Here is a 14,430-nt window from a genome sequence, read left to right as displayed (position 1 = left end):
TGTTTTTCACTCTTACTGGTATGAATTTCTCCCCAGAGGAACTTCCCCCTTTTCTCTTTGCACGAACATTGTAAATGTTTATATGTTTTCAGAACAAGGTCTGACTTTTTTATTCTTCTCAGGAGGTTTTTAACACCACGCTGAGCTTCAGGAGGTAAAGGTGAGAGAGCTTTAATTTCTGTATCTCTGTAAAGAAAAGCTAACAAATATGACTGAAAATGAGACCTGTTGGCAGTGCTGGAGTTCAACTAAGTACATTTTGATACTTTATGAGTATTTCCATGTTCAGTTACTTAATGCTTTTTACTTGACTCCATCTCAGGGGTAATTATAGTACTTCAGTAACAGTGGTGGAATGTAAGTATATTTACTCAAGTACTGTACTTAAGTACAATTTTGAGGTACTTGTACTTTACTTGAGTATTTCTATTTTATGTTACTTAATACTTCTACTCCACTACATTTTGAGGCAAATATTTTACTTTTTACTCCACCACATTTAGCTGACTTTTCAAGTCGAGACTTAACATAAAAAACATGATCAATTTAAAGTGAAAAAATGAAAAATTAAACCTCGTAACAGTAAATTAAGTAGTTTAAATGAGCCCTACCTTTAGAAAATTAAAACACTGCTTACATAAAAGCATCAATACAAATAATCTAACAATATATCTATAATATATATTTTAAACAATCTGAGTGGGTTCATTCTGCATAACAAGTGCTTTTACTTTTGATACTTTAAGTACATTTTGATGCTGATACTTTTGTACTTGTACTTCAGTAAGTTTTGAATGCAGGACTTTTACTTGTAGTGGAGTCATTTCACAGTGTGGTATTAGTACTTTTACTGAAGTAAGGAATCTGAATACTTCTTCCACCACTGCACTTAGGTCTTTTATTCCTTCATGTCCTCAACTACTGGTATTGATGGGGAATTTGTCTCCTGATGGTTTTCATGATGCAGATCAGCTGTTGGTGTGATGATGGCAGAACCAAACTCTGAAGACTGGAGTGACACCGTGTTCACAGGTTCTCACTCACTCACACTGACATTTCCTCCTCTTCTTCTTCTCATTCTGTTTATTTACATGTCCATTACTACATTACATTACATTATTTACACTGTTTCATGCAGTTATGATTAGATTTGAAGCTGCTGTATTAATGTTCATCAAACTCTCACAGCTAATGCTGACAGGTCAAATATACTGCAGTAATATCATATTTTATTATAATAACATTATTAGGGCAAAATTAAACAAAAAATATATTTGTTTTACTGATGTGATTTTCTGTTTTAATAGTTACTTACTACTATTGTTTTAATTATTCATTTAATTCTCTTGTCTAAAAAATATTTTCTTTTAAACAATTTTGAAAAGTGCTATATACATAAATATATTATTGTATTGTGTGTGCGTATGCGTGTGTATATGTATGTGTCTGTGTGCATGTGTCTTTTTGTGTGTGTGTGTGTGTGTGTGTGTGTGTGTCTGTGTGTGTGTATCTGTGTGTTTGTTTGTGTGTGTGTATGTGTGTGTGTGTGTGTGTGTATATGTGTGTTTGTTTGTTTGTGTGTGTATGTGTCTGTGTGTGTCTGTGTGTGCGTGTGTGTGTGTGTGTGTCTGTGTGTGTGCATGTGTCTGTTTGTGTGTGTGTGTGTGTGTGTGTGTGTGTGTGTGTGTGTGTGTGTGTGTGTTTAGGACACGCCAGTTGTTCCACTTTGACCACTAAGGAGCTTCAGCAGAACTGGCGGGAGGTGAAGAAGAGAGATCGTCCTGTCAGGCTGCTGTTTGAGATCCCAGCGACCCGAATAATAGAACACCTTCTGTCCAAATACGTGGTGAGCTGTAGCTTGTTTTACCTCATGTATGTAGTTTCCAGACTAATATAATCACTGACTGAATCACTGCTCTAACTTTTGTCTCCAGGTGTACGAGGTCGTGGTGATGCGCTCCGGCAGCTTCGAATCCAACCGTGTGTCCGTGGAGCGCCGTTACAGTGACTTTTTCCACTTCCACCACAAACTTCTGGAGGAGTTCAACGAGGAGCTGGAGGAGGTGGTCCTCCCCCGAAAACACCTGAGCAGGAACTTCAGCCCTGAAGTCATCTCGGAGCGTCGCCTCGCCCTGCAGGACTACCTCGCCAAACTTTACGCCATCCGCTGCGTTCGACACTCTCCTCATTTCGCTAAATTCTTCACAGAGCAGGAGCAAAAGCAGGCGCACAGTTTGCTGCGGGCGGGGCAGTTCCAGCCCGCCATGGACCAGCTGCTGACCGTCTTAGAGGTGCAGGAGAAGCTGTTGCCGTGGCAGAGACCCACCCTGATCGTACCCACGCTCTCCGCCCTCGCCGTCTGCTACCGAGACCTGGAGAAACCAGAGCAGGCGTTTGCTGCGGCACAGAGAGCGCTGCCTCCGGTGAGACGATACGGACTCAAACACTACAGAGCCTCGCTGCTGGACCTGATGGTGGATCTGGGTTATCAGCTGGGACATCCTGTGGCCCAGTTGCAGGAGGAGCTGATAGGGCTGAAGGACGCCGAGAGGGGATTGGTGTCCTCCCGCTCTCTGAAGGAGTTAGTGGTCCAGGAGTTCACCTAAGGGCGTGTTTCCACTGAGTACTTTTTGGAAAGCGCTGAGTGTTTAGGTTACGCTCACGAGTTAGTCCTGTTCTCATACAGGTACTTTTGTAGCGGCTAACCAACGGAGTTTGAATGTGACCGACACAGCAAGCAGTGTTGCCAACTTAGCAACTTTGTCTCTATATTTAGCTACTATTCAGACCCCTTTAGCGACTGTTTTTCAAAAAAGCAATTAGCGACAAATCTAGAGACTTTTTCTGGTGTTATTGGAAACTTTTTAAAACTTGTCCCTACTCTTCTTAAAAAGTAGCGCCGCCCCAAAGCACTCACAAGCGGCCCAGCAGCTGTCTCTCCCAGCTGTAGTCAGAGCAGGAGATGTTAACCCCTCAGCTTCCAGTCTGCAAATTAATCAGGCATGCCGAAATCGCTGCCTCAACCGTATCCAATCAGTGTCAAGTAGTTAGTCGCCACCCAGTAAAGTACCTACCAGAGGCAGGTACTTTACTGAGCCAATAATCGGTGAAGTTGGGCGGATCCTCTCTTGCAAGCCAAGCCCATAGCGTTTCACTAGAGGGAAAAGTACCTAATGGAAACACGCCTTAAGTCTAAATGGTCAATGACAGATACCTTGAATGGCAAACAAACTCAATTATGTCACTTTCTGTCATTTTTTGATCCATGAAGGTTCTCGTGGGTGCCAGTAGGAGAAAAGACCCCTGAGCATATTCAGTGGGCCGTGTAACACGAAAGTAAACCTGGAAGCCAGAAAACATTTTCTGCATATGCGAGCATTTGAAAATCAGGGCTAAAGCCGTGTATTGTAAACTAGTCATGAAGATAAGATAAGATAAGATATGACTTTATTTATCCACAGTGGGGAAATTTTTTTTGTCACAGCAGCTCAAGATACAGACACTCAGATATAGAAGACAGAATATAAAAAATAAGACATATACATACATTCTATACACATTATATACATACATTTCTGCTATTTGGCATTTATTATTAATACATATTTTTTGTGTTTGTTTGTTTGTTTTCCTGAAAGTACTTTGCATTTTACAAATACTGCACACTGGAGAAAACATATTTTAACATGTTAAATAGGTAAAATAGGCTGTTGCATGTAGTAGTATGAACATCAATGATTAAATATATTTAAATATATGCAGAGATATACAAAGTATATTATAAGTGGTATATGACATATAAAATATAGGAAAAAATACAGAAGGCCTGTAAAAGTGAAAAAGTAAAAGTGGTCCAGGAGTTAACCTAAAGGACATACAGACTGTCCTTCATTAAATACATTATTTATTTATTTTTTTAACATGTTTGGTTGTTGTTTACTGAGATGTAAGTAAATGTGCAGTGTCATCTCTGTAGAGGAACTCATTTGTTGCTGCATTCTCAGCACTGATTGATCAACAGATAAACTTCAACTAAACAAAGAATGGAACTCCCCGAAGAGTTACCCAACCTGTGTGTTGGCTCACCTGAATACAGACACTTCAGACAGGTGGATGTGAAGAATATCCAACTGCTGACTCTGTCTACATTGTATATAATGTTCCTTAAGTTTTTATTTTCTATTTTTTTAATTGTTAATACTTTTTATATTTCCACTTGTTTATATTGTAAATTGTTCATACTTTTTTATATGTTTTACTTGTTTATTCACTTATACCTTTCTTATACTTATAATTTATACTGTTTATAATTTATTGTTTTTTGCTATACTCTTTGTTGCTGTAACTTTTGAAATTTCCCAATTGTGGGACTAATAAAGGACACTTTTATCTTAAAAGTATTATTATTATTATTATTATTATTATTATTATTATTATTATTTAGTGGTGGAAGAAGTATTCAGAACTCTACCAAATAATTTCACCACACTGTGAAATTACTCCACTACAAGTAAAAGTCCTGCATTGAAATAAAAGTACAAAAAGTATCAGCATCAAAATGTACTTAGTTACTTTCCACCACTGATTTATTTAATTTATTATAAATCACTAGCCTCTTTTAAATCCCTACTGAAAACTTTCTTTTATCGCAAAGCCTTTTTAACTACTTAATCTCTTGGTTGTTTTTCTCCCCCAGCTCTTGCCACTTTTTATTTTTTGACATTTGTAATTCCAAATGCTTTGTTGTTTTATTGTAATTTTTATCTCTCATCCACTGTGTTTTTATCTCTTGTCTGTAACTTTGTTAAGAAAAGTGCTATACAAATAAAGTTTATTATTATTATAAAGTAAATACATGTATTATATAAAGTATTATATTTATTTATTTCATTATTATTTATTCATCACTTATTATTATTATTTTTATTATTATTTATTCATCTCTTATTATTATTATTATTATTATTATTATTATTATTATTATTATTATTATTATTATTATTATTATTATGCCATAAAGACAGATCCCATCCTATGGATTTATTTATTTATTTTAAAGAAAAAAATATATTCTTCCTGAACATCAGTGACAGCGGTTGATTAGTCGGACTGTTCGCTGATAAAACCCGCTCGACGTTCGGCTGTTTACGTCTGAGTTTAACAGCAGCTGCGCGTGTTTTTAGGTAGAAAGTTTTTAGTAAAAACGTCCTCCTGTACATCAGTCTGTAGTTCAGTCAGTAGTTCAGTTTATTATCTTTTTTTTTTAAATAATTTAACAATGGCCGACGACTCTGTGAAATTGTCCAAAAACCTCTTACGCATGAAGGTAAGTGAACAGGAGCCGTGTGTTAGCTAGCTTTAGCTCTCAGCGCAGAACCCCACTCAGAAATCAAGCGATTATACGTATACATACCCAACTCATGTTAAACTTAAACTTCATACACCTTTCCCTACATTCATGTATAAAGACTGAGCCAGTGATTCCTTCGGCATTCATTTGAACGACCAAATAGCTTTTAAATTGAGCAAAATCAATAAAAAACAGACTCAAACTGTCTTCGCCTGCTGGATGGACGCGACGACAGAATTGTTTGAATTTTTAAAGAGGTTCTGTTGGTGAGAGGGACACGTGTTTAGCTGGTTTTAAATAAGTAACCACTCACGCTTTAATTATCTTTGATTAATCCCAAACTGCAATACAACTTGAGTTTATTTAATTCTGCTCTATGTCTACCTCACACACGTGTTTTTTCAAAATAAAAGTATTGTTTGCCGTTGATAAGAACTGTATCATTTTTAATGAATTAATACATTGACACTCACCAGTTTCCTCTACAAATGTTTTTAAAAATAAATAAAAATAAAGTGGGTCCTTATCTTTGTACAGTTCATGCAGAGAGGTCTGGATGCTGAGATGAAGAAGCAGCTGGAGGAAGATGAGAAAAGGATCATCAGTGATGAACACTGGTATCTGGACCTGCCAGAGCTCAAAGCTAAAGAGTAGGTGTTTAATTCTTCATGTAAACTGCTGCTTCACACTGAGAGCTGTTTTCTAATCACAGTCTTCTTCTCTTCGTCTTAGGAATCTGATCATCGAGGAGAAGAGTTTTGTTCCCTGTGAAGACCTGAAGTACGGCCGCTTCTCCTTCAAAGGTTTTAATCCTGAAGTTGAGGTTTGTTTTAGTTAATTCTTCTGTCACCTCTGCCCTTCCTCTAGTCTTCCTACTGTCCTTCAGGAAAGATTTCTCTCCAGAAATGTTGCTTGCAAATTATTTTGGTGCGGTCTGAAACATTTAATGCTGTCACTTTAAAAACATTTTATATTTAAAGCATAAAATCATATTTTGTATTGTAAGTATTTTTGCTGATTATGAGACCATGTTTTTCTGCACTGTTGTCATGTGTGCAGTTGAGCAGAAAACATGTTTGAGTTTCATGTGAAGTAAAACACTAACAGAAACACAATAACAGTAGATGATGTCCACGATATTCTGCATGCTGCATCATAACATTAATATAACAGCAATCAAAAACACTACACAATGCACCAGAAATCTGATGAAGCTAATATTGACTTAAATGGAACAAATATCGACCTGTAAATGTCTCCCAATCGGCTGCTCCCTCTAAGTCGATCAGTCGACTCAGATTTATTTTATTAGGTGGTAGTTTATGTTGTATTTCTTACCAAGAAACTTGAGAGCTCATCTCTAATAAACCGATTTAAAGTGGAGCTTTTACAGGACTTTGTGGAGGAACTCTGTTGATTTAATCAAAAAATTGATCATCATCTTGTGTCAAACATGAATGAACTTTTCCTAAAGAAGTTACAACACAAAAAAACATTAAAGATTCCAGAATGTGACTACAACAGATGTAAGTGTGGACTCACTGAAGGTGTTGATGGTTCTGTGTTTCTCACAGAAATTGATGGTTCTGATGAATCCAAAAGAAGAAAAGGAGGAAGAGGAAGAAGAAGAAATGAGCAGGATGCAAACAGATGTCACAGATGAAGAAATGGCTCTCAGGTACAAACACTCTTCATCACACTCATCACTCAGTAATGTGGGGCGCAGTAATGTGCAGCCCACTGCTCCTTGCATGGTGTGTTCACTAGTGTGTGTTTATAAAAAAAAAAAAGGGTTAAATTCAGAGGTTGTATTTCCCCATTGTGGGATTAATGAAGGATACATCTTAAATCTCTTAATACAGTCATGGGAAAATTATTAGACCACCCTTTTCCTTCAATTTCTTGTTCATTTTAATGTCTGGTACAACTAAAGGTACATTTGTTTGGACAAATATAATGATAACAACAAAAATAGCTAATAACCAAAATCATTATCAAGAAAACCATTGAAAATGGTTAGATATCGGCTTTTAAATTGAACTCGTATGAGCTATTTTTGTTATCATTATATTTGTCCAAACTGATGTACCTTTAGTTGTACTAGCCATTAAAATGAACAAGAAATTGAAGAAAACCAGGTCTAATATTTTTTTCCATGTTTATTATGAGGAGATTCCAGAAGTTAAATATTGGTTATGCTTTTAAAAAATATTTTTTAAGAAAGATTTGAGCTGAGACTTTTTGTTTGGAAATCACAAACATTTTTTTTTTTTCTGTTTTTTGAGGAATGTTTGTGGATGGGCAGTGGGTTTATGTGCATACCTGATATGTGCAAAATGTGTCACAATTCCTCAAATCTACGATTCAATTAAACTGTCCATTTTAAGGTCACAAGTCAATTCAAGTTTTGATTTAAACTTTTCAGCACTGACCGCTCTGTCACTGTCCCCCCGGAGTACTGACTCATACCATAATATTTTACTGGAAATATTACGCAGTTCATGTACTGTTGGTTTCATATCAAGGTTTCAGAAATACTAAAAAACAGTTTTAGTGAAGTAAATAACGGATACAGCCTGTGTTTTATGTTTCCTGTTAGTATGTTATGAGTCTGTACCTGTAAGTGACTAATTAATGAATTAAAGCTCAGTGATTTCTAACTATTTTAACAAGCTGACCTGCTGTGCTTCGTGTGGAGGAGAATGTTAAACTGAATATTTTTGTTTCTGACTGTTTGTTTCTTTTTCAGGTACGAGAGTTTAGTCGGAAGCATGAAAAAGAAGTTTGCAAAGAAGCGAGAGAGATCGGCGACACAAGAAGACGTCAATCAAAACGTAGTGGACACAAAGAGAGTCTTTCTAAAGCCTCAGGACTGAACACAACGTCTGATGGACTTTATTTTTATTTAAAAGACTCAAAAAGACTTTTTTTACTCCCTTGTTTGTGGATACTGTGGAGAGTGTCAGTGAGCTGAGTGTTGAGTTTCAGGCTGATTGGATGTTATACATCCTGTTTTTTAAAGAAAAGATTTGAGATGCTGTGAGGTTTGAACAGTGTTTTTACAGTCTGTGCTGTGTGAAGAGAGATTCATTAAATGTGTCACTCAGTGGATTCATGCATCATAAATATCTTTGTTCTTTAACATTTTGGGACCAATGTTCAGTTTTGCTTTGAAACAACATCTAAAAGCACCAACAAAGAAGAGCTTTAATAACAGTCCGCTCTCTGACCTCTAGAGGTGTGACTCCCCAGAGGCCCCACGATACGATTTTATCCCAATACCTGCGATACAATATATTGCAATTTAACTGTTTAACTGCATTTTATGTCCACAAAATTAAATTCAGTCAAGAATTGTTTTGTAAAATAAGAGAAAATTCTCAGTCTATTCATCTCACTTCAGTCTTTTTATTTCTCCACAATGAGAGTCAAACCCACAGACTGACCAACAAAGTATTCAGTCAAACTGAACTGAACTGATATCAAACATGTATGGACGACAACAACTGCAGCATTTTATCAAACTTTCATAATATATAAATATATAAAATACATATAAATTATTTTTGAATGAAACAAAACGTTGCAGCGTTATTTATTCAACTTCCCGACAAGATATCCTAACGCACATGGTGCCTATAGATTCCTTAGGTCTTCTAGTTTCATATGATATAGTATCTCAGGATAGTCCTAAAAATGAGCATATGAAATATTGATACTTGGCGGCCATGAATTGATATATTGCCACGCAAAATATCGTGATACTATGCTGTATCGATTTTTTTCCCCCCACCCCTACTGACCTCCGTCTCAAAGCAAAAAGTAATTTGCCAAAAGAAGTCCCTAAGTACGGTGGCCCTGAGAGCTCACAGCTCTGCAACTTAAGAAAACCCATGCAAATACACAAAACACAAGCAAATTGATAAAACATCATAAATTTGCACACAACACAAATGCAGCATTTAGAACACACGATGCAAAGACCACAACACAACAGAAGTGTTTACAGAGGACACTTAAAAGTGATGCACACCTCTGGACACTCATGTAATATCACATTATTTCAAGATAATTATATTTCCATGTTATAATGTGATATATAGCGTTGGCCCGTTAGCCTGTATCAATCACATTGCAGTTAAACAAATCAAATAAATTAATGATACACCTTTTAGTTAACAGCACCTAGTTGGTCTTGGTATTGCTAGCCCGCTAGCGCGATATTGATCGCCAGCTAACATTAGCAAGCTATGATCAGCCGCTAACATTTACACGCTATGATCATTATAATGTTGAAAATATAATTACCTTGAAATAACGTGATATTACATGAGTGTCCAGAGGCGTGCATCACTTTTAAGTGTCCTCTGGAAACACTTCTGCTGTATTTGCAGCGCTTTTTCTTATTGCGTTGTGGTCTTTGCAGCGCATTTTCGCTTGTGTTGTCAAATTGATGATGTTTTCATAATTTGCTCGTGTTTTATGTATTTTCATGTGTTTTCTTTAGTTGCAGCACTGTGAGCTCTCAGGGCCACTTAATACTTGTTTTACTTTAATTTGACCTCCGTCTGATGTGTTTTCCCATGAGCCTCAGCTCCTGCTGAGTGCTGCTGGTTTATAGTTTGTGTGTTTGGGGAACCTTGAGATTATGGCGCTGAACATGGCGGTGGGACAGCAGCGGTGCAGGAGCGGGAAAAACCACGCCATCTGCCCGGGGGTGTAAAGGGGTTTAGGATGGACTGACAGCAGAGCGTGACTCATGGCGTCCACCACAGGAGACAGGTCCTCCGGAGACTCACGGGACATTTTGGACAGACTGGCAGGGAGAGATGAGATATAAGCCTCCCCATAGTCCTCTCTGGCCTCAGGGGAAATGTCTGAGAGGATCTCGTCTGTGTAGCGAGCGGCGTCCTCGCTGGTCCCGAAGATATCTGAGAGGGAGCAATATAAATAATTTAACAGCAATCTAAACAGGAGACATCAGTAGACAGCAAGGAGCCACAGAGTTCATGTCGCATGATGGAAAAACAAGTTTAAAATCTGAGCGTGATCACAGATAAACTGATAACATCAGACCTACTTGTTCTGAATCCTGCTGGTTGAATTAAAGCCACTTTGACGCCCCACCTAGATAACTCCAGCCTCATCACATTAGAGAAAACACTGAGCGCTGCCTTCGACGCTCCGTAAGCTGCAAACATCGGCATCGGCACCTCGCCTGAGGGACAAACACACAGTAATCCACAAGTGAGTGAACGAGTGTGAGTGAATGAGTGAGCGAGTGAGTGAATGAGCGAGTGATTGAGTGAGTGAGCGTATGAGCGAATGAGTGAGTGAATGAGCGAGTGAGTGAACGAGCGAGCACGAGTGAGTGAGTGGGAGTGAATGAACGAGTGAATCTGAGCGTGATCACAGATAAAATGAGTGAATGAGTGAGTGAATGAGCGAGTGAGTGAACGAGCGAGCACGAGTGAGTGAGAGTGAGTGAATGAACGAGTGAGTGTGCGGGTGAGTGAATGAGCGAGTAAGTGAGAGTGAGCGTACGAGTGAGTGAGTGAACGAGTGAATGAGCGATCGAGTGAGTGAGTGAATGAGCGAGAGTGAATGAGTGAGCATGAGTGAGTGAACAAGTGAATGAGTGAGCAAGTGAGTGAATGAGTGAGTGAGAGTGAGTGAGTGAGTGAATGAGTGAGCGAGTGAGTGAATGAGCGAGTGAATGAGCGAATGAATGAGTGAGCGAACGAGCGAGTGAGTGAGTGAAATTACTCCACTACAAGTAAAAGTCCTGCATTCAAAACTTACTGAAGTAAAAGTATAAAAGTATCAGCATCAAAATGTACTTAAAGTATCAAAAGTAAAAGTGCTCGTTATACAGAATGGACATATATATGGATATAATCCATATATATTATTGGATGATTATTATTGGTGCATTATATAAGCATAAAATTATTATATTCTTAACATACTGTTATGAGGTTTAGTTTGAACAAATGTCACTTTAATCACTTCACTATCATGTTTAGTGTCAATGCAAAGTACAATATTTGCCACAAAATGTAGTGGAGTAGTATAAAGTTACATAAAATGGAAATACAAGTACAAGTACCTCAAAATTGAACTTAGGTACAGTACTTGAGTAAATGTACTTTCTACTACTGGTTGGTGCATCGAAACACAGCGAGACACTGAGGTGTTCATTAAAAGCATTTAAATGGTAAATGGACCTGCACTTATATATCGCTTTTCTAGTCGATTTGCGACCACTCAAAGTGCTTTACACTACAGACTGCTCTCATTCACCTGTTCACACACATTCTTACTGGTGGCAGAGGCTACCCTAAACAGTGCCACCTGCCACCATTAGGAATTCATTCACACACTGATGAACACAGGATCGGGAGAAATTTGGGGTTCAGTATCTTGCTCAAGGATACTTCGACATGTAGGCTGCCATGGTCAGGGATCGAACCACCAACCCTTCGGTTGGGGGGCAACCCGCTCTACCAACTGAGCCACAGCCGCCCCATTTAAAGTGTTCCTTTTACCCCAAACAGCTGTGGATCTTTGAGCCTGTGTCTGTCCTCAGCGGGACGTACCTGCCATGCTGGACACATTGACAATGCGTCCTTTAGAGCTCCTCAGCAGGGGGAGGAACACCTGACACATCCTCACAGCAGACAGGAAGTTCACGTCCATGCAGCGTTTGTATGCTGTCATTGGTTGGAGCTCTGCGTCGATCGGACAGAGGAGGACTCCTGCGTTATTCACCAAACCCCACAGACCTGAAACACACAGAGGTCAAAGCTTGAAAACTTGATGAAAAATGTAAAGTAAAATACATTTAAAAACAATTTTAGTTTTCAGAACAAAAGTTAAAAGAAGTTGTGCAGAAAACTGCACCAAACTGCTGATTTAAAGTTTCACTGAAAAAATCAGCTGAAACTGCCAAAATCAATATTAAATACATGACTCGATAAATACATTGATATGTCAATAAATGTAACCAGTGATGGAAAGTAACTAAGTACATTTACTCAAGTACTGTACTTAAGTACAATTTTGAGGAACCTGTCCTTTACTTATTTAGAGTATTTCTATTTTATGTAACTTTACAACTTACAGATATTGTATTTTTTACTCCACTACATTTAGCTGACAGCTTTAGTTACTTTTCAGGCCGAGATTTAACATGAAAAACATGATAAATTTAAAGTTACTAGACATTTGTTTTTAAATGATACCTCATAACAGTATATTAAATAGTTAAAATGAGCCCTGTCTTTACAAAATTAAAACACTGCTTACATAAATGCATCAATACAAATAATGCAATAATACATTTAGAATATATAAAACAATCTGAGTGGGTCCATTCTGCATAATGAGTACTTTTACTTTTGATACTTTAAGTACATTTTGCTTCACTAAGTTTTGAATGCAGGACTGTTACTTGTAGTGGAATAATTTCACAGTGTTGTTTTAGTACTTTTATATCAGTGGTGTATTGAGTCTCACCTGTGTCAGCCACCTGAGAACAGATGATCCTGTGTGCCGTCTCTATCTGGGAGCTGTCGGTGACGTCGAGCTGCAGCACCTGCAGGTTTTCAGATCCTCGTTCTCTCAGCTGCTGAGCTCCGACTCCGTTCACATCCAGAACACCAGCAAACACCTTCACCCCCGCCTCGCTGAGCCGCTTCGCCAGAGCATGACCGAAACCTGAGTCACAACCTTTCAACAGAGACGATATGAGAATCAAACCTGGCTCAGTATTCCTCATTAAAACTGATATTAGTGAATAATGAATAATAGTCACAGAAATAATCACTGACAGGTGAGTGAACGAGTGAGTTAGTGAGTGAGTGAGTGAGTGAGTGAATGAGTGAGTGAACGAGTTAGTAAACGAGTGAGTGAGTGAGAAAACGAGTGAGTGAACAAGCGAGTGAGAGTGACTGAGTGAACAAGGGAGTGAGTGAGTGAGTGAGTGAGTGAGTGAGTGAATGAGTGAGTAGGTGAACAAGTGAGTGTCTAGACGAGTAATCGAGTGACTGAGTGAGAAAACGAGTGAGTGAGTGAACAAGAGAGAGAGTCAGCGAACGAGTGAGTGAGTGAGTGAGTGAAAGAGTGAGTGAGTTAATGAGCAAGTGAGTGAACGAGTGAGTCAGAGTGAGTGAGTAAACGAATGAGTGAATGAGTGAGTGAGTGAACGAGTGACTGAGTGAACGAGTGAGTAGGTGAACAAGTGTGAATGAATGAGTGAGACTGAGTGAGTGAGAGTGAGTGAGTGAATGGACGAGTGAGTGGGTGAACGAGTGTGAATGAGTGAGAGTGAACAAGTGAGTGTGTGAACGAATGGGTGAGTGAGAGTGAGAGAGTAAATGAGTGAGTAAACGAGTGAGTGAGTGAATGAGTGAGTGAGTGAACAAGAGAGAGAGTCAGTGAACAAGTGAGTGTGAGTGAGTGAGTGAGTGAGTGAGTGAGTGAACGAATGAACGTGTGAGTGAGTGAACGAGTGAGTGAGTGAACGAGTGAGTGAGTGAGAAAACGAGTAAGTGAGTAAGAAAAAGGAGTGTCAGACTGAATGAACGAGTGAGTGAATGAGTGAGTGAGTGAGTGAACGAGTGTGAGTGAGTGTGTGTGTGTGAGAGAGACCTGTAATGACCACTGCTTTGCTCTGCAGCGGCTCCACTCTCCTCTCAGTCTGACAGATCATCAGGACGAAGCTGCAGCCGATGAGGATTGAACAACAGACAGCTGCTGGAAGAGCAGTGAGATAGCACAGCGCAGCCCCGAGGGCCCCAAAGACCCCGCAGAGGGCCCCGCAGGTGCCGAGCCAGAGTCTGGCTCCACAGCCCTCCTGAGGCCTCCACAGCAGAGTGAAGAGTAACACGGCTGCAGCTGCGACACAGAAACAGGGAGTGATGTCCATCTTCTGACAGTCTGAGTGTGTGTCCTGTTTCACCTGACGTGAAGTTTAAAATCATGACAACCGAAGTCCCGCCCCCTCTGACTCACCTGCACAAAGGTTTGTCGCGCTGGTGCCAACAGGTGTGTTTGCTAAAACCTGTTCCTCGTCTGCA

The 14,430-nt window shown here is 39.0% G+C and overlaps 3 protein-coding genes across 5 annotated transcripts; 2 read left to right on the top strand and 1 right to left on the bottom strand.

The window, feature by feature from the left end:
• The first annotated feature begins 10 nt into the window (after nucleotides 1-10).
• Nucleotides 11-2,606, top strand: snx20 (sorting nexin 20). 3 transcript variants are annotated; one of them, XM_059335617.1, is made up of 4 exons: nucleotides 11-154; nucleotides 968-1,032; nucleotides 1,707-1,846; nucleotides 1,935-2,606. In XM_059335617.1, exons 2-4 carry the CDS (start codon nucleotides 984-986, stop codon nucleotides 2,604-2,606), a joined length of 861 nt encoding a protein of 286 aa, XP_059191600.1. In that variant the 5' UTR covers nucleotides 11-154; nucleotides 968-983. The 3 variants fall into 3 exon arrangements, with proteins under 3 accessions (XP_059191600.1, XP_059191599.1, XP_059191601.1); XM_059335616.1 differs by having other exon boundaries at nucleotides 11-160; XM_059335618.1 differs by lacking the exon at nucleotides 11-154 and having other exon boundaries at nucleotides 791-1,032.
• A 2,548-nt stretch (nucleotides 2,607-5,154) lies between these two features.
• mphosph6 (M-phase phosphoprotein 6) lies at nucleotides 5,155-8,461 on the top strand. The gene is made up of 5 exons (XM_059335427.1): nucleotides 5,155-5,326; nucleotides 5,888-6,000; nucleotides 6,083-6,173; nucleotides 6,925-7,028; nucleotides 8,100-8,461. Exons 1-5 carry the CDS (start codon nucleotides 5,279-5,281, stop codon nucleotides 8,224-8,226), a joined length of 483 nt encoding a protein of 160 aa, XP_059191410.1. The 5' UTR covers nucleotides 5,155-5,278; the 3' UTR covers nucleotides 8,227-8,461.
• Nucleotides 8,462-9,940: 1,479 nt separating this feature from the next.
• hsd17b2 (hydroxysteroid (17-beta) dehydrogenase 2) lies at nucleotides 9,941-14,303 on the bottom strand. The gene is made up of 5 exons (XM_059335717.1): nucleotides 14,003-14,303; nucleotides 12,869-13,081; nucleotides 11,950-12,135; nucleotides 10,431-10,568; nucleotides 9,941-10,281 (listed from the first exon to the last, which is right to left on the bottom strand). The coding sequence occupies exons 1-5, from the start codon at nucleotides 14,277-14,279 to the stop codon at nucleotides 9,941-9,943; spliced, it is 1,155 nt and encodes a 384-aa protein (XP_059191700.1). The 5' UTR covers nucleotides 14,280-14,303.
• Nucleotides 14,304-14,430: the final 127 nt, after the last annotated feature.

Source organism: Centropristis striata, chromosome 6 (assembly GCF_030273125.1).
Source record: "Centropristis striata isolate RG_2023a ecotype Rhode Island chromosome 6, C.striata_1.0, whole genome shotgun sequence".
NCBI lineage: Eukaryota > Metazoa > Chordata > Actinopteri > Perciformes > Serranidae > Centropristis > Centropristis striata.
The sequence above is the reverse complement of the archived record's forward strand: the minus strand, read 5'-3'. Positions and strand labels throughout refer to the sequence as shown.